A 20,595-nucleotide genomic window follows, 5' to 3' on the forward strand; every position below is an offset into this window, starting at 1 on the left:
ATTCGAGGAACAAGGACGAATAAGGACTCTCAATTGCGCCGCATTCTGATACTGTTGATCCTTCAGAGATTCGCCTCCCTGCAGGATCTACCTTTAGTGCAAGGATCGGTGACGGATTCGCACCTAATTCGAACGAGCCGCGAGATTCTTGATTTCTTAATCTGTTTCACATTTATTTTAAGAAAACTATTGCTTTGAATGTTACGGCATCGGTTCGTTTTCTGCGGAAAGTCTCTTAAGATATTAATGAAAATTCGCGTCACGTCGTGAACTTTTATTAAGCTCCCATTTAAATAGAGCCTTGTTTCAGTGGATACATACAGTGGACCTGCTTTACGACTCGTAAGAATTGATCGTAAGCAGATGGGGTCTTATTTATGCATCGCGAGTAACGACGTCCCACCTGCTGTCAGCAAGAGGGTCACCCTTTCGGTGAACTGTAAGTAAAATTTATGGTCTCATTAAATTTTTTTTATTTTGTGTAGCTCACGTTACTGGAGCTTATCGTGATCAGACTCGTATTAATTCTAAGTGACGGCGCAATCAAACAGATTCGGTATAGCGCTAATCATAATTATTAGTTAGTAACTCGAGCCATTCGGAAATTATTGCTTCTGTCATGATTAATCCGTTTAGGCCGAGCTGATTAACCCACCCCCATCCATAATTAAAACTGACTTGGCGGTGACAAATAAGTGACGGTGGTGCTAGTTGCAGCAGGATTAAATTGTTGGGTTTCATTATTCACCTCCGAATCGGTGATCACTTAACGGTTATTAATGGGGCGACATCCGACCCCGGACAATAATTTAATATTTTTAAAACGTCACGCGAGACAAATTCGGCGGTGATAAATGAAGAGACGTCTCCACAGGTGGCGAATAGTTTAAATTTCGTTCCTCTGTGGAGGTCGCCGATTTTTTTTGGGTTTTCGCGGCCCCGACTTCCCACTCACTCGAGCTTTTATTTTATTTCGCAGTTGCTCCAAAGGTGCAAGTTCAGAAAGCTTTGGTGGGAGCGCCGCTCTTTTCTAATGTAAAGCTCAAGTGTGACGTCGAAGCTTTTCCCAACTCGAACAACTACTGGGTTAAGGAACACGACGAAGTCCTGCTCAACGGGTAACTTATTTTCTTTATTCCTCGAAGCTTCGACAACTTAAGTTCTACCTGTTGAGTGGTTTATGAGGAAGTTTTCTCGTGATTACAGGTTCAAGTACACCACTCAGGAGAAGAGGTCGGGATACAAAGTCATAATGGTGTTAACCATACACAACGTCAATAGGTCCGATATAGGGACTTATTCTTGTGTGGCGTCGAACACAATGGGAAAGAGTGACGCTTCGGTCAGGATATACGGTAAGGAGGGCGAGACGTCGTCGGGGCGGAAAAATTCAATTTGTTTTTGACGGTCATGACATTTTAGACGGTTTTTTCAGAAATCAAATTAACGACTACTTCAACTACAACCACCACGACTACGACCACCACACCCACGACTACGACAGAAACAAATTTAATTTTAGGTAAGCGGAATTAATATTGTTGAGAAAAAACGACAAGTTTCGCTAAAAAGTTGCGCCAACTCCATCAAAAGAAGTGTACTACTTTGTGTTTTTGCACTTTGCAACAGAATTAAAGGTTGCGGGAAATATACGGCGCCTTTTAACACTTTATTATTTATGGACTGTTCAAGCTTTATTAAATTTTCATATTTTAAGCATTTTCATACAATATTTATAAGAGATTATGGTGCTGTGCGACGACTAATGAATATGGCATCACATCGTAAATAACTTAAAGACATGATAGTCAAAGAGCTTAGAACGTTAATGATAAAGAGAAGCGGTAAAAAGTTTTTCATGATAAAAATTTTACAGATTTTGTAAGGTTTAAACTTGCCACCTACAATACGTAGCGTAATTGTACGAGTATAAAAGAACGTATATCAAGAGCTCTGTGGGATTCAAATATATTTGATTTTTGTCGTTCTGTAACATATTGTCGTACCAAATAGAAAAACAGAGGTTATGTAAGTTCATTAATAACAGGTTTTTAATGAAAACTGTTGTAAGATGAAAAGTGATTAGAATACAGAAAAACTGAAGAAAATCACAAACAAAACAGATTCCGCATTATTATCGGAAATTTTCGCATTGTAAATTAAAAATGTTATTTTATGTTAAATTTTAATAAATCTTGATTATTATTATTACTATTATAAGACGTCGAACTCACAACTGACGCTAAGATTTAATAATTTTACATTTTACTGTTGACATCTGAAATGACGGCTTCAACGGCTTTACATAGTTCGAGACAATAAAATTATAGAGCCTCATAATTCCAAAGGACTCTTGATATACTCGTACGTACTTTGTACTATAATAAAAGTAGATAGTTGGCATTAGTTGGTTGCCTAGAAGAAGCTTCAAGATAAGATAATTTAAAGTATAGTCCATTTTTTTATTATAGTCCGATGAGCTTAGTCCGAATCAAGAAGTCGACATGACCTGCGTCTGCTTTCGACATTTGACAGCAGTGCATGGTTCTACCAATATTTGAAAATTTATTTAGGCAACGTGAGACAGATATTGTGTTCTTTCGTGCTTTCTTGGTATTTCTGCAAATTCATTCCTCCGTTTTAATTTTGTCTTTCAAAAAACCGCTCCCTTCGGAACGCTTTTGATAACTGTTTACATTACATTTACATTTACATATCAACTAATAGGTCAGATATATTAAAAATTGTTGAAAACAGCACTAAACAACCACGTTTAGACTGTCTTTCTTTCTTCCTAGATTTTGTTTCGGCAACGCCATGAACACAAAACAACTCTCTATGAATTAGTTTACCCCCTTACCTGTTAACTTCTAGTCTTGCAAGTTTCCGCGCAATTCCAATATTATTTTTGCAATTTACAAATTCTGTAAAAGGATCTGTCCACATGCTTTTCGTTGGCATCATACGGAAGAGATTTCAAGCAAAATTAAACAAAATTATCACAAATTACGTGGTTAAAACGTAACCTAAAAATTTGACGTCGCTAGTGGAATAAACGTACAATTCGCGTCTTGCTCTAATCGCACATGCTAAAGCGAGATGCATAGTGGAACAGGCTTAATACAATACGTATGGGGTGATCAAGAATGACTGAGTCTGTTGGTAACAATGAAATTTGGCAAATTTAAAATTTACCAACGAAGGTTAATTTTTGTAATAGTATAAACATAACCTGCATAACCAAGAATGTTTTTAATGTGATCTCAAGTTAAAAAATCCGGTCAGTGCGTGGTCAGTGCCAATTACTAGACAAAAATCACCAGTATTTTCAATTGTTTCATTGCCAACAGACTCAGTCATTGTTGATCACGCTGTACAAGAATTCAATAGTTTGTTTACATTATGTTGAAAAGAGATAGCAATATGACAGTTGTTCTGCTTTTTAATTGATACATCGGACTATAATTAAAAAATGGACTATAGTCCATTTTTTTATTATAGTCCGATGAGCTTAGTCCGAATCAAGAAGTCGACATGACCTGCGTCTGCTTTCGACATTTGACAGCAGTGCATGGTTCTACCAATATTTGAAAATTTATTTAGGCAACATGAGACAAATATTATAACAAATTTCAATTTTTAAGATTTTGAGTTGTGTTCTTTCGTGCTTTGTTGGTTTTTCTGCAAATTCATTCCTCCGTTTTAATTTTGTCTTTCAAAAAACCGCTCCCTTCAGAACTCTTTTGATAACTATTTACATACTTATCAACTAATAGGTCAGATATATTAAAAATTGTTGAAAACAGCACTAAACAACCACGTTTAGACTGTCTTTCTTTCTTTCTAGATTTTGTTTCGGCAACGCCATGAATTAGTTTACCCACTTACCTGTTAACTTCCAATCTTGCAAGTTTCCGCGCAATTCCAATATTATTTTTGCAATTTACAAATTCTGTAAATGAATCTGTCCACATGCTTTTCGTTGGCATCATACGGAGGACATTTCAAGCAAAATTAAACAAAACTATCACAAATAATGTGGTTAAAACGTAACCTAAAAATTTGACGCCGCTAATGTGATAAACGTACAACTCGTGTCTTGCTCGAATCACACATGCTAAAGCGAGATGCATAGTGGGACACGCTTAATACAATACGTACAAGAATTCAATAGTTTGTTTACATTATGTTGAAAAGAGATAGCAATATGACAGTTGTTCTGCTTTTTAATTGATACATCGGACTATAATTAAAAAATGGACTATATATGTATATATACAAAAATAAAATTACCCCACAACAATTTTCGTCTCTTCAATTGATAAAAATTTTATTGAAAAAGCATAAATTCAAAAACAGCACAAAAACAAATACTATCCGTTTATTAAACTCCCGCACTGTCAGTGTCAAAATTTTGAATTTTCTTTGGAGTGTACCTATGGTGACATGCCTTTTCAGTTGCCTGTACACAAAATCTAGTTATAAGAACGTCAACAACAAAAGTGTGGTTATATTAATGGAGTTAATTCTCCTCTTTCCAAACAATAATTAACAATATTCTGCTTCTCTCTGGCCGTTAACAGTATTCTTTTACATTCCATATCTTCTTCTTGTGCAGCCACTTCGTGTAAGTAATATTTTGAATGAAAGAAACAGAATTTATTAAACTTAACTTCAAATTTGAAATTTCAAATTTGAAGTTAAGTTTAATAAATTCTGTTTCTTTCATTCAAAATATTTTTGCACCAACGTTAACGTAAAAATTACTAGTCTCTGAACGACAGTGCGGCAACTTACAAACACTTTGACAGTGCGGGAGTTTAGTAAATGGACAATATGTTCATTAAAAAATTGTTCACTACAATGTTCCAGATATTTCTTTGGATTATTTTTCTTTTCCAAAAATGATTTACCACATTGTAAGTACGACCAATATTGCGGCAGTGACGTTTAGTTTCTTCTTGTAGTCTTTAAATTGTCAATTAAACACTTGGTATTTAAAATGCAGATATCTACTCGTATGTATTGCAAAATGTTTGTGAGTTGTGCTCTAGTCATTCGCTTAATCTCCAAGAGCTTCCTAAGACTCTAAAAGGCTTCCTGTTGATTGCCCTTTATTTGCTCTTCCAGCCTGAATAAATCTGTTGATTCTATTTTGCAATATGGCCTAAGTACCACACGCGATTCCTGGTTTAGAACATTGAGATATTTTATAAGGTATTACATATTGATTCTTGCACGCCAATCTCAATAAGTAGGTACACTTGTCGTCGAATATTTCAATAATAAGAAATTAGGTACAATAAATATGTCTTACCAGAATGAATCAACTATTTATTTTCTTTGAATGCTATGAGTCAGTCTTGAAAAAAAAAACTTTTGCTTCCTCAAATAACTCAGAACACGTTAATTAACACTGAAAAATGACAAACAATGAAAACTGCAATGTGACATGTGAGGTGTCAAATGTCAAATTTATGAATCTAAAAGAGGCGGCAAATCGATGGGTATAGAACAAATCACAACCAACTTCCCCATAACCGGGTTATCGCAGTACATTTTTGCAGCCTCTTCTGTATTTAAAAATTTGACATTTGACAGCTCCCACTTGTCATTTTCATCGTCTATCGTTATTTCAAAGTGTAAATTATGGCGTTTTGTGTTGGTTGAAGGGTTGAAGCGGCAAAACTAGTTCCGTCAGCCATTATTTGCGTCATTTTTCAGATTATAATAAAGTATCAATTATCTGGAAGCCCCTTGTTTTTAGACAACCAATTAATCACATCAATGTGTTCCAACACTTACTACATTTGAGAAAAAAAAATCGGTAGGAGATAACCTTGTTGATACTTTTTGAATTCTACATTTAACAAAAACAAAGAGAACTTTTTCAATCCTTGGCTGCTGTCTTCTTTGTCCGTACATTTTCGGTTAAATCTGCTGTTGACATTCATATCCGACGACAAACAGTGTTTGAAAGAGAAACACACGACATACTTATTGATAAAAACGAATGTCTACATTTACAAAGCAAATTGCGTTTTAATTTTTAATAAAAATGTAAATACATTTTGTTTCTTTACCATATCCGGTCCGGAGCCGACCTCTAAAATAAATTCGACTCTTCTGACTATTATCCGTCGGCCTATAACGAGGTTTCACCGGTTTGTCATTCAAGATGTTACAGGTCACCACCCAAATCACACTCACATTTTTCATTAAAATTTAATTACATCCGCACCGAACGGTTCTATTAAAGTTGTAGTTTACCTTTTTGGAATAATATTTTCCAGCGAACGCAGTAATTAGCAAAAACATCTCTTTGTTGTCGGTGGAAATGTTTTTAGATCATGACATACAACATATTTACAATGTTGCAATAAAAATGGAACGTAATGGTTTTTTACTGTTGAATGATTTTGCACGCTTTCAGTGTCCTCTAATTAATTAACTTTTTTTATCTCGCGTTGGAGTAATAATGTCGGCGACATGAGAGGGCAACAGTACAATATACCCTTTCATTTGATGTTTGTAATACTTTTAATCTGGGAAACAGGATCGCAAAAATCTTTCTGGAGCTACATTACAAACAATTACAAACCTTGAACTTTCCAGTGCTTTTAAAAGGAAGTGACTCTAGGAACATTAAGAATCACTGAACGGTTTCTTTGTCATTTCGAGTGGAAAATCGGGTCCGAAAGCCCTCAAACAGTAAGAACAATAATGTAAAGAGTGGTAGAATAACGCAAAGTTTTAAGAAAGGGCTCCGGGACCGGAACAAACCGGAAACTAGAGAAATTGCAATCGAGGTTAAAAGTACACTTTTTTCAACCTGCAATGCGCAGATTACTCGCAAAAACAATACTAGTCGAGGGTGATGTCTTCTTTTTGCTAATCAACAGCTTGACTTCGTTAGCGGATGTTTCCGTTTCGCGTAACGAAATATCCCAAGTGAGTATCATTTGTGAGCGGAAAAGATAAAAATGGTGTCGGTTGTCTATTTATTTATTTTTTCCAGAAATAACTAGCAACGTTCGCAGCACGGCAACACTGCTCTCGGACAACACGATTGGTGAGTGCAACAAAAAACATTTTTGGATAACAGAAATCGCTAAATAATCTCAGTTCGAACTGTGCCATTGCAAACTTGGGCCAAACAAGGTTCCGTCGCTCTCCGATTACGTATTGTTGGCCATGCAGCTAACTGTTTTAACACAGTTTTGGCCAAAGTTCTAACTAAACAACCCCTTTTACAGGTCCACAGCCGGGATCCGAAACCAGCAGCTAATTAAATTTATTACGGTATAAATGTGTCCATGTTTTTTGTTCGTTAGGGAGTCCGCATAAACGAAAATAGATCACGTAATCTGAGGCTTTTCGAAAAAATCCGGTCCCGACTAGGAACGGATTGGATTTATGACGCGGTATCGATGACGCAATTAAAGAGAAAACTCGAAGAATGGAGGTTCGGAGGCGGCGTCGAGGCAACAACGATGAAGTTAACCGACCCGAGAAGCACATAAGTTATACACGTCGGGACTATCTACAAAAGTTAATAAAATCGATTTTTAATTTCAAAAGTTTGGACAGCGCATCTACATTAAAAAAGGAGAACTGTCTGCTTCCCCCAAGTGTAATCGCGGGCATTATGATCGTTGCCAAGTCCCCGTTTCTACATGTACCACGAGATTAAATTTTTTTTTTGTTCGACACTGTCAGAATTTGAGAATTTTCGCTTGTGTGAACGGATTTTGATAAATTTGACAACTTGTCAAAACGAAACGTCAAGCTAATTTTAAAGATTTTTAGCGATTTGGAGCCTTTAAGGGGCTCGTCGAACAAAAAAACGTTGTATTCAACTCGTTCTTGTGTAATTTGGGCTTTTTTGGCACTCGTGGACCTTTAAAACTCTCGTTTCACTCGAGTTTTAAACTGGTCCACTCATGCCAAAAAAAGCCAAAATTACACACGAACTCGTTAAATAAATAACTATTATTAGCTTCTCTCATTTCCCATCGCAAATTTAATATCTCGACTCGCCTAAATACATGAAAAATGCAAAGCGATCGGTGTCGAGAAAGGTGCGTACAGGGTCACCCTGTATGTCGCGACTCGCCGCTCGAAAGGGATGTTTTTTGGCAGCGACGAGAAACAAATTATCTACCTGGCGGGCTTTGATCTCCAAATTAGAAGAGTTTTTAATCAGATTTACACTTTATGACTTGGGAGACGATAAAGTAAAACTCGACTTAATGAGCTCAGCATTTATTAGGGTAGCGACGAAATGAAAGAATAACACCACCTGCAAGCAGCACCAGATCCGGTGCACATTTCGGAATCTTCGACTCGGTCTAAATGTAAAATCGATCGTGCTCTATCTAATGTCGCCGTCGATTTTTGAACAGTCTTCCTGTCAGCCGACACTCCAATCTCGATGACCCTCCACCTATCCATCATAATTCGATCTAGCTTTTAACTCTTGAGATAATTCCAGTCAAATTCAATTCAGCCTGAACCTGACACTCACCTGAATCCATCTTCGCCTCGGACGGAAGATAATTCGAAACGAATTGCGACTCCCATTTGCAAAGCAGATCAACATAATTCGATTAGAAAATTGCACATAATGCCTGTCAATGTCTCCTAGACTGTACTGGAATTCGGACGCAGTGCAGAGGCTCAAAAAATCTCGACGCAATTTATGGTGTACCTATTTTAGCCACTAATCTGGAAACCCCAGATTTCCTGCAGGAAATGTAATCCAATTATAAGTTTAATAGGGATTATGTTTGTAGCCCGTTGAATGAGATCAACTAACTTTTATCTAAGACAATAACACACATTTCATTCGGGATAGTTGCAGCGAGCGCGAGACGCCGGTTTATGGAGCATTTTTGTTGTTTTCGCTGTCCTTATCTTCATTAAAAGAGCAGTACAGCGCTCCGGAATGAACGCATCAAATCCGTTATTGCAATTGTTAAATCGTCAGTGAATGACGAGTTAAGCAACCCTCCTACACAGAAATTACACAAAATTATCATGTACACGACATTGTTATAAACGTTAACAACATGGTAGTTGGCTGTGGTTTTGGATTTATAGCACGCATTTGACACTTGACAGGTCATACTTGTCACTTGTCATCGTTTAACATTTTTCAATGTGTAAATTCCGGGGTTCTGAGTTAGTTGAGACAGCAAAGGAGTATTTTTCAACAATGTCTCGTGGAAGACGTTACTTATTGCAGTACGAAGTGAACATTTTCTTTACACCTCAATAAGAATGGTTCTCTGGAACAGTCGAACCGGAGGAGTTTATTGTAATGTTTCATTACCGAAATGGCACATTCAACAATGGATGAGTGGAATTACGCCAATGAATTACCCAGTGTGGGTCTCCAAGAACGAATATCTGACTAAATATTCCAAAACTAATATAAGAAATGACTTTGGTCGGCCATATGACAGATGCAATTGAATTGGAAAGGTAAAAAATAAAAGAAAATTGTCTCAACAATCGGACTTCTTGACACATGTCAAAAAATTGTTAAAGGTTGAGTTAACATCTTTATAAAGTGAAGTTTTGCCGCCCCCACGATAAACCCTATTAAAAAATTAGTAAAAATTACGAAACTTTAGGGTTACATTCCCTTGATATAAGACTTCAAATGTGAGTAATCAATTTTCCCTTATCACTTAATTCAGAGTCATAAAATTAAAAAAATCGATTTTGAGTAAAAAAATTTTTTTTTTTCGTAATAATAATAATTCACAATTAATTCAAAGAACACATTTATGAAATTCGTATCAAATAATCAAGAAAATTATTCGTTTTTGAATTATTCCAATTTTAACATTAAGAGCCCGATTTAAAGTCAGGGTGACAAATAGGTGATGCAGCGCAAATGTGTAGCTATCTTTGTCCTACACATTAATTATTAATATGCGTCATCTTTCTCAAACTTGCAATTTTGTGCCGTTACCATGATAATGCAAGTTGCAACTCAACTTGAAATCGGCCTCTAAGAGCGAAAAATGACCAAGATTTACAACTACAGTGTCATAAATAAATATCTCATTGTTGGGAAACATCTGTTGTTTCTAGTAATTCTTAAGTCCCTAAAGGGTACCATAAACAACCTACGTAAACTTCTTTTGTGTAACTGACCGCCTAATTTAATAATAAATCATAGCTAAATTTTGCACTTTAATATCAAATCTCATTTATTTCAAAAACCGGTGATGTTTTCATAATTTCAATGACACCAAATGTTTCCTAAATGTTTGAAAGGACTCTCATTGAAAAATTATGTAAATTAATGTAGCGGTTATTGAATTAAAATAAAATCTTTACCTGTTTAATTAAAAATTTTGAAATTTTTACAGAGTATCCTACAGTGATACACAATCATTCCTGATTTTTTTGAGAATTTTAAATTGATTAGAAGTGGGTGTTTTCGCTCGGGCGGTAAAACTTCACTCACCCGGTACAATAACTTGCACCAATTCATTAATCATCATGTTACGCTGAATGTTGCAACTGGTTTAAAGATAATTTGTATAACGACAGGTAACTGGACTGTAGATTTTTTAGTGACGAAGCCTGGTTTTATCCGTCTGGCTGTGCGAATTGACGGTAGTATATGTACACCAGAATAAGCAGCACAGTGGGACCTTAGAAACATTTGTGATAACCCTGTACTTGCTTCATCGTTTGGCATGATTTTATTGTCGGGACAAACATGCGACTCCGACCGGAAGCGACGCTGGTAATAAGCAATTATTAGTTCAAAGGAGCGCTGTTCGCTCTACCGGTGCAAAATGATCCTTTAGTTCGTCGCAACAATTATTATTGACGTCGCGAGTTGAGTTTTTGATAAATTAGTTTCGGAGTGGTCCGTCTGTTGGGGTCGGAATATCGAAAAGTAAAAATTGAAAAATGCGCATCCCAGTTTTATTGTGAAATATCAGCCATAAAGCTAACAATACGGCCAAGAGAAAAACACTCGGGCCAACTTAAATAAACTTGAGCAATAAAGAGCGAAGCATCCTCGAAAGCGCGCCATATATATAGACGTATTATTTCAATACATAGGAGTCGGTTTTTATCGGGGTGAATTAAAGGAGTGCAAGCATTTCATCCCTACAACGATGCAAATTTAATTCGCTTTTAAGTTGTTTATGCCGTCCCACCCGTGCCGTAAAATTCGCCGTGCGCGGGGAGAACACCGACTCCATAATTCTCCCGCATAAATTAATACAAACTTTTTATGTTTAGGTGGGATGAGATCGGCGGAAGAGGACCCATCGGAGAACTGGCTGTTTCCGAGCGTCGCCCCCGCCCCTCTGGAATTGGAGACTCACTCCAGTTCGCGCGGCGGAAATACAGTTATATTTCATTTTCGCATCACACTAGTGTTGACAGTGCTACTTATTCTCAGGTGACACATAATTTGTTACGGACCCTCGTAAAAATACGTGCAGTGTTGTTTACCTACACCTCCAGCTGTACACTCCAGAAATCGTAAAGTGTTGCGAGACTCGCTGACAAATTCATATCAAGATGGACCGTGCAAAATCGCCTGGAAAACAGCTTCGGCAGGGTCTCCTTCCTCGCTCGTGACGGGAATTGTTGATTTTTTGGGGCGCCCCACAAACCAACTAAATTAGACTCTTTCCGATATTTTTTAAACAAATGTGAGACTCGGACGATTCCTCCATACACAAAATATTTATTTTTCACCAGAACTGACTTGTTTTCGTTTCATCAGGGCCGGACCCTCGCTCAAAACTTATTTTTGTATTTTCAGGTGCACGCACTTTTTTGTGTTTGTTCCCAACTTTCGCAGAGATTTCTCTAAAGACTCTTCTAGTAGTTACACCGTTGTCACTCTCGTGGATTCAGTAAAGACGGTGAGAAAGTTCCCGATCGAACGATCGATGACATTCCATTGAATTTTTACCCCGGAGACTATGCAACCAACTATACCGGTGAAGACAGTCACGTCTTTCGATCGACCCTAGCATATCGGGAACTCCACGTCGTATTTACCGAAGTCATTCAGACAAAGCTTGCTGTTGATGTTTTAGATGAGACTACGTTAATTTACTTGACCTGTAGTAATAATAATAATTTTGAAGACTGTAATCCGATGGTCTGAGTGTACATAACGAAGTTGCCGTTGCAGAGTAAGTACCTATAAAAATGTAACTCCGAATTATTTGTAAGAGTGTAAGGTTTAGATTATATATGTTGTATAAATGAATGTACATATCCTGCTACCTAGCAGTAAACTGTTAACGCAATAAATGACTTTATTACTAATTTGAGAGTTTTCTGATCGTGTTATTTTTTTAATTCGTCTTCTTCCACTTCGGCTCCAGTTTCGTATTTGCCTAGAGGCAAGTTGAGTGAGTGAGGCCAATTTACGAGATGGAATTTTCTCCCCCGGTTCTATGCCAAATTACATTGCAATTTGTACTAACACAGTAAATTGCCAGTGTACTGCACCCTCGCACCGAGCCAGCTAGTTACCTTAAGATTAGCCCGCCTAATTAAGAATGTGGATTGAAGCTGCAATCACGGAAATAGATTGGATTCGGTGTCGGCGTAATTAATTTTTCTCCACCTTTGACGCCGCCGTTTACCACTTTTTATCCAAACTTTCTGTAAATCTCTTAAAGCGATTGCGGTAACAGTCACAAAGACTCCGATCCTGCAAAAATTGAAACTTTTCTCGTTACCGAAGAACGTTAAAATTTGATTCGACCGCGGTTCAGTCGGTGGAAACTCGAACGACCGTCTGTGCTAGAGACGGCGCGTTTCGATGATTCTAACGCGACGATCGATTCCACAAACTACTTTTCGGGTGGGTGCAATTAATTCTGACATCTGTCTGGCTACGATCGGGGCAAGTTACATTAAATGAGGTGCGATAGGCATTGTTTAGTCTGTGTGGCGTGACAATACCTATAGCCACAATCGCGCTGCTCCATGGAGATATATATCAATGTCATTACGTCGCAAAAGATGGGGCTACACACGATTAGTACTCACTACGCTCAGCAAATATACGGCTTTGGCTGCGTGATATATAGCTGCCAGGCCGCATATCTTCAAGCTGTTGAGATACATTTGCACAATTCGGTGTGCAAAACACAGCGTGTGAGGGAGGCCGCTGTGACATTTGGAATTAATTTTGGCGTAAATACGTGTTGCGGTTAGATTTAGCAGTATTTTAACAAGATTTTGTTATGGCGCGTTCGCAGACCTAACGGCTTTTAAATATGTGCGGTGGTATTCATAACGCCCTAATCTGACGTAACGTTTTAAATGTTATTTACATTATTGCTGGGCTTTCCGATTCGTTTATTAAGTTTGAAGTGAACGAACGCGTTCGCTAATTACGTGAAGAGATGAAAGGAGAGTCGAAATAAATGAAATCGACACGAAAAATTACTCGATCGAAAATTGAAACACATTTTTCGTGGAAATCAAACCATCAACCGGAAAATTGGTTTATAGTTGAAGAATTCCAATAGTGGAGATGAGTTCAACAGGATAAAAATGTAAGCGCTTTAGCAATAAAATCTTATGAGTTGAAAAGGACCTGAAGTGGGTGCAGGAGACAAAGAGGAAACACTTTATGCAACACCATTTACAACCTCGAGAATGGATATATTTTCGATATAACAATGCCATTTATAAACCAGATTGTTTCCTATAAAACTATAAATCAGTTTCTCTAGTAGTTTCCAAGTTTATGCGGCCTGATATAATAATTTTTACATCTTAACTTGTCCCGTCGACGAAACTGTTTTAAGGGTAATGTTACGCTAGTAATAAAAAAGACTATCGCATTTCTGTACTTGATATTATGGCTTACTGAAATAACAACGGAAAAAAAAACTTGATCGGTTCTATTTCAGACTGAATAAAAAATAACTTTTCAGAGTATCACGTTCTTCCTGCAAAAGAAACAGGAATATCATTCTTTAAAACTGAATTTTTCTCCTAGTACATTTTCCTGAAAAAAAATCAAATTCTGTTAATCTTATTAAAAATTTATAAATTTCTTTTTCTACTTTGGTATCATAAGTGATTCTTTGTGAAACTAAAAGTAGTGTTACAAAGGAACTTTTTGCGAAATTGTTATTGATTTTTTTTATACGTATTACGTTGGTATTGCTGTAATAGTAGGTTGGCCGGCGTCCGGCATCTCTAGCGAGCTTCTGTTAACGATTAAAACATTTGACATTTGACATAAATTTCACAGAAATGACACCATAACTCATACCATACAGAAGTCCCTAGATTATTTCATAATTACATTTTTGAATTACACTCGTTTTATAAGACACACTGTGACACTCGTTTTGTTGGAGCACTCGTCACTGCGTTCGTCGTCAACTCGTGTCACAATTAAGCGTCTTATAAAACTTGTATAATAATATACTATTATCGCATTTGTCATAATGAAATAATCAAATACATATATAATATGTATACCGAAATAATGAACTAACATTTTTTTGGCGTATATGTAATTCATATTTACAATAAACAGCGAAATATACAAAATAATACACTCAGGTCTAGTCTAACTCTTAAAACAACAACCTGGCGCATCCACCATTTTTGTAAGGAATAAAATAAAGATCTTTGATACTAAAACAAGTGAAGTATTGGTTTCATCAGTTGAATTTTTCACAATACAATTTGCAAAATGTATTGTTAAAATTTTAAATAATCCACTATGTAAGAACATAAATTTAAAAAAATATTTTACATATTCACCACTGGATTTGTCACAAAAACCAAGTGTTTCCATTTTATTTAGATAACAAAGGCTTTATGAAAAAAGTTCTGAAGGATCTAGTATTTTTGCATTTAATAAAGTACTAATATTCCAGACTAAAATATGTTGTTTGATTCCCTGAATTTATTATACAGGGTTATCATAAATGATTGTAGTCGAAGCAGGCCATGCCCATGTTATGAAATTTTTGCCGCTTTCACTTGAACTGTCAATTTTTTTCCTGTCACTGTCATTTTTTAGGTGAAAATTGCGGTGATGAGGGTTTTATTTATTTTTTTTTAAATTTACGATTGAATCCAAAAATATTGAGTTGTTTTGCACTCAATTTAACTCTTGCGTGTGAACGGTGTGTACTCACTTATTCACATCATTTTGATGTTTTTTATATGGAGCGGCAACCATAAATTTTACATGGCCTACTTGGACTACAATCATTTATAATAACCCTGTATTACCAAAACATCCGGCGCATTTACCATTTTCACAAATATTTATGAAACAATATCATAAACAACTCATTAATGTTAACTCAAATAGGAATTTTTGTACAGCAAATGATGTGGTGGAATTTATCAAAAAACTATGCTTAAGTAATTGAGATAAAGCTTGAAATAAAGAGTTACGTTGTTTGATCTATCTAGTTCTTCAAACAACAAAAATGTAATGAACAATCAAAGAAAATTGCTCCCGGCGCATCCACCATTTCTGCTAACAAGAATATAATTTAACATAAAAAATCGTTTCCCTTCACACAATTCGCTTCGATGAAACGTTATATCCAGTTTCGAGTCTCTACACATTTCGCAAGCACAACTCGGTGATTAGATTTGAGGTGGAAGGGAGCATGTTGACATTCAGAAGTCAAACTGTGATTATTACTAACGCGTTTATCCGAGCGCCTAGTCAGTTTCTTAGAGCAAGTAGACAAAACAACGCATTCAAGACCTGGTTGGGAGTCTAGACGGTGGGGGTGATTGTCCCTCGGAAAATTAAAGGGAATAACCAGCCACGAAAAATGATTAGAACGAAATTGGCCCCTTCAGTCATGAATATGGAGCAATCAGCGTTATGCAATTTGGCCCTGTAGCATCATAAATTCAAATTGGCGTAAGTTAAGTCAGGATTCATAATATATGTAATACGCCGCGAGCCAGGTTCATCACGTGCCACTCCCGTGAGGGGCATAATCAAATCTATTTTGAAGTGCACCGGTCGGGTCACCTTCTTAGCGCAAAATTCATTTACACTTTGTCGGGAAAAACTCCGACGTGGCTGCGATATAGGTGCGCCGCTATATTGTATCTCCGATCTGTATTTATTCTATGAGATCGTCTTTTTTATTGGATCCGTTTATTGCTTGCAGCGCGGACATTTCCTCCAAATATCCGTCTAAATTACCGCCGAAAAGAACAACAAAGCGCCGACTTTACTGCATTTTTACGGCAGTTCGTTATTCAAATTTCCATCGATCAACTTCGATTTAACATCATCTTTAATTTCCGGGATCCGCCACCGGGACGATTAATTTGGGGTGGGCATCGGTGAGCGATGGGGCGGCGTCGACGCGATTTATTTTTATCAGCCGGGGGCATTAATAAATTAACACTTCGTCGCGCCAGCAACGCAAAAATTAACTGCATCTGTGATGCGTCCGTTGTGCGGTAATTTGCATCGCACCCGAATCGTAACACATGTACGCAAATAAAATAAATTCGCGAGAGTAATGAAAAATAGCTGAACATGTTCCCCACCGGCATGCTAATAAATTTAACGCGAAATCGTGGCGCTACATCAGCAATGCAGGTTGTCGCCGACATTAATATTCATTTAATGCAGAAACTATAAAAACGCGAATTGCTTTCCAGACGCAAGTCGAATCGACACAGGTGACGGCAGATTTTTGCTCCGGGGCTTCGGTACCTTTCGATAATTAAACTCTTTGGAAATTGGGTGGTGGTGTAATAAATCGCGGAAGACGGCGAGGACTCCTCCCCTGCATGAAAATCATAAATAATAATGTAAAGAAGGCGTCGGAGTCTTGAGCGGGAACTTATAATGTAAGTTGCATTCAAGGGTCGAGAATGATGCCGCACATTGTTGTAGCATTTTAGAGATGCAATATCAGCAAAGTGGCACAATATGGAAGTATCGATCTTCTGCCACTGCTCAATGAATTGCTTTATAGAAATATTTGTGTCATAAATATGAGAGTGTTCTTATCTGAAGCGTACTGTCTGAACACACTTGACTAGACTCAATACCAAAAACAATAACGGATCCGAAGATATCAGCTCATAATAAAAATGACAAAAACAATCTGCAAAATGACGAGAAAACGTGAAATATAATATTCCGGTGCATTCACGATTTTTACAAAATCATGTTATCTCCGTTGATGTTATATTACAGAAGTGCATCTTTACTTTGAGAAAATGTACTGAAAGCGGCTTTTTTTAGATCTTTTCTACAAATGCCAGAGATGTGGATCTATTTGTTTGAAAGATTCTCATCAGGCAAGTGATTTTGATGAATCGTGAAATGAAATTTTCACGACTGATGTCAAAGATTTCCTTTATTCGATTTTGCATCGAACTCTACAAAATGCAGAACACGAACGTTATTTTAGGTGGAAGAAGTTAAATCAAAATAGCTTTCAGTGCAAGTTTTGTAACCGTCTTGTGAAACGCATTCTTTTTTGATTGTGACGAGGTTTAAAAAACGAAGTTTTCAAATTTTATTTACCTCCTGAAATAAAGAAGTGAAAAATAAAAGAAAATTAACATAAAGTAGAGATTTCGCATTGCGAAGTGTATAAAATCCAGTTTACGAATTTTATTGGGTCAAAGAAATCAAGACGTTTCTTAAACATTTTTTTATATAATTGATTCAAAAAATTGAAATTCACGCATAGTTATCTGTGCATGAAGTGGGTCATTTTCTAACGTGTCTTTTTTTTTACATTGTTAGTAAGATCGAAACCATAGAAACCATACAAAACAGTGTGTGAAATGCAATTTCACGCATACGACTATTTCTGTTTTTCATTTCACGCACTGTTTTTTATTAGTTACCTAGCAACATGGTCACTGCATTGAAACTTCAGAGTTTCTTCAAAAATTTGAATTTTTAATTTCAATTTTTTGAATCAATTATAGAAAAAATATTGTTTATATTTCGTGCGCGAAGATGTTTTTGTGCATTCAAAGGCTTATACTGCCTCGACCTTCGTCTCGGCGTAAAAGACCTTTTCATGCACAAAAAACACTCCTTTCGCGCACTTAATATAAAAATAACTATTTGTTGCATTCATCATTTTTGCAAACTACAGATTATTCGTTTTATCAATCAATATTGGTTATAATATAAGAAATCTAAAAAATAAAGTTCAGATTTTATGTAAGTCCTAAAATATAGGTAGATGTGAAATGTGAATATTTAATGTTTCCCGGCGCGTCCACCATTTTTCCTAAGATGTGAGAGATTGTGAGATTGAAAATAGAAAAATGCAGGTTTCTACACTGATTTTTTTTTTGAAGAGGTAGATATTTAATAAAAAAATTCTCACCACAATCATTATTACCTAAACAAACCATGTAACAGAAGTATGGCTACCCATATCTTTTTTCAATATGCACATAGAAATAAATTTCAACCTTTATTCAGTTTTTGCAAACAATATTTTAGTATTTTTTGTGTAATATTAGAGACTGAAAATTGCATTTCTGATTGTAGTCATTATAATAAAACATGAAAGTTACAATTTTGAGATTTTATTTCGTCCTAAATTAGAGGGATATTAAAATTTGCCGGCACGTCCGCTAATTTTACAAACAGTAATTGTGAAAATTTTCAACACTGAAATTCATCAAGGCAAAAAACTACAGAGAGCTTTCATGCAATCATATTTAGGACATGAGGTAATAGGTATCAACTAATTTAATGAAAAAATTAACATTAACATCAAAGGCAGACAATTTACCGGATTCTTCATGATGCAGTCTACAAACTGCAGTTTCCGAAATTTATGTATTTGTCATGACTATCTCAATGAGAGAAAGAGATTTTGCTAATAGAATTTGGCTCTGCAGGTAAGTGAAATATGAACTTATTTACTAACAATGTTCTTCATCAAACATTTCACACATTTGACTTTTGTCAATTCATGTAATGGAGGTTTTGTCACTAATGTTAAAAAAAGTATAATGAAGATTACACAACGTAATTTTCGATTTTCATTTAAGGGATCAAACAAAAATATCGGACGGAGTACCTGAAACATTTTAAGAGAAATTGTTATTCTGGTAATTGAATAATATTTATTATTGGTTGTGGTGAAGTTTAAAAGTTGTCGTTTTCAGATTTAACTTTTACATTTACATACAGGGTATTTCACGAGTAATAATGAGCCTGGCGGAATTGAAAATGCAACCCACAATACATTTGCGACGGTAATGTGGATATTTTAAATATTGTATTGTTTTAAAATGAAATTATGAATCCATGTTAGCCTTGCTTCCAATAATTTTATTTGTCACAACTGACATTTACGAAAAAGTTAAAATACCTACGACGATTAAAATTTATTCGAACGATGAGAAAAGAGACATGATCCTGATTTAAGGCGAATGTAATAAACTAATAAAATTGCCTGTGCAGTTGTGCGTTTATGCAGACATAAACATTTTCCCAAAAACTCTTTGGTTTTTCACAATTTCATTTAACCAAGCGAATATGACATATCACAATTTACAAAACTGCACAGTTTAAAAAAAAAAAATCCACGTCAGCGTTCCAAATGTATTGTGGGTTGCATTTTCAATTCCGTGGAGCTCATTATCAACGTAACCAAATAAACATATTTCTTGATTGATTGATATTTTTATTTTTTTAATGAATCCAAGATTGCTTTTATTAAGACAATTTCCAACTGTCATTACGTAACATCTATCAAACCTAAAATGTATTTGTGTTTAAATAACAATAACCTAAAAAAGTTACATTAATTTAGATGTCAAAATTAAAACCAACCGTTTTAAATTTTGTTAATAAATATAAATGATCCACGAAGGCAATGAAAATGTATAACTGGTTGCGTTTCAATGTTTGTAAGGCTCATTATTACTCGTGAATAACTCTGTATGAATTTTTCCGGCGCATCCACCATTATTTGCAAAATATACAGGGTTATTCACGAGAAATTTCCGATGAAAATTTCGTTATATGCAACCCAAAATACAAGAAGCCCCTAGAACTTGATATTTTGTTTAATTCGAAATAAGTTAGCAATCCAAGTTAGCTTGGCGAATAAGATTAACCATGATACCTTCTTTTTATTGAGGTTATGAGCAAAAGTTAATATAAATGTGAAAACTGACATGCCAGTCATTAAGAGCCAGCAATCGTTGATTTAAGTATTACTTTTTATAAATTTAGGAAGCTAGAAACCATTGGAAATTGTAGTTTCGGTTGCATATAACGAAATTTTCATCGGAAGACTCTCGTGACTAACCCTGTATATTAATTCAGTTTTCTTCATTGGATTTGTATTTTGTAAATCCTGTTTAATCCATTACGTAACGTAGATTATTACTTCATAAAAAAATTCATCACAATCGTCTAACAGAATTGTTGTGATTAAGAGGAATGAAGGAGATGCGAGTTTTGTTGTAATAAAGTCTAAAAGGTGCAGTTTTCCGATTTTACTTAATTCTTTCAACACAAAAGATAGTAACAAAACATACAATTTAAATTTTCCCGGCGCATTCACCATTTTTACA

The 20,595-nt window shown here is 35.8% G+C and overlaps 1 protein-coding gene and 1 long non-coding RNA gene across 3 annotated transcripts in view; one reads left to right on the forward strand and one right to left on the reverse strand.

Annotated features, from left to right (window-relative positions):
* LOC138135490 (lachesin-like) overlaps positions 1-12,324 on the forward strand; it is a 40,283-nt gene extending 27,959 nt beyond the window's left edge. For both annotated transcript variants that reach the window (XM_069054239.1, XM_069054240.1), the window contains 6 exons: positions 311-439; positions 980-1,118; positions 1,207-1,355; positions 1,436-1,522; positions 7,019-7,072; positions 11,278-12,324. In XM_069054239.1, coding sequence (XP_068910340.1) covers positions 311-439; positions 980-1,118; positions 1,207-1,355; positions 1,436-1,522; positions 7,019-7,072; positions 11,278-11,444 — 725 coding nt within the window. In that variant the 3' untranslated portion in view covers positions 11,445-12,324. The remainder of the gene's footprint in view (positions 1-310; positions 440-979; positions 1,119-1,206; positions 1,356-1,435; positions 1,523-7,018; positions 7,073-11,277) is intronic.
* LOC138135514 (uncharacterized) overlaps positions 1-20,595 on the reverse strand; it is a 37,958-nt gene that overhangs the window by 14,016 nt on the left and 3,347 nt on the right. The window lies entirely within an intron of this gene.

The sequence above is a fragment of the Tenebrio molitor genome, chromosome 7, assembly GCF_963966145.1.
Source record: "Tenebrio molitor chromosome 7, icTenMoli1.1, whole genome shotgun sequence".
In the NCBI taxonomy this organism is placed as follows: Eukaryota; Metazoa; Arthropoda; class Insecta; order Coleoptera; family Tenebrionidae; genus Tenebrio; species Tenebrio molitor.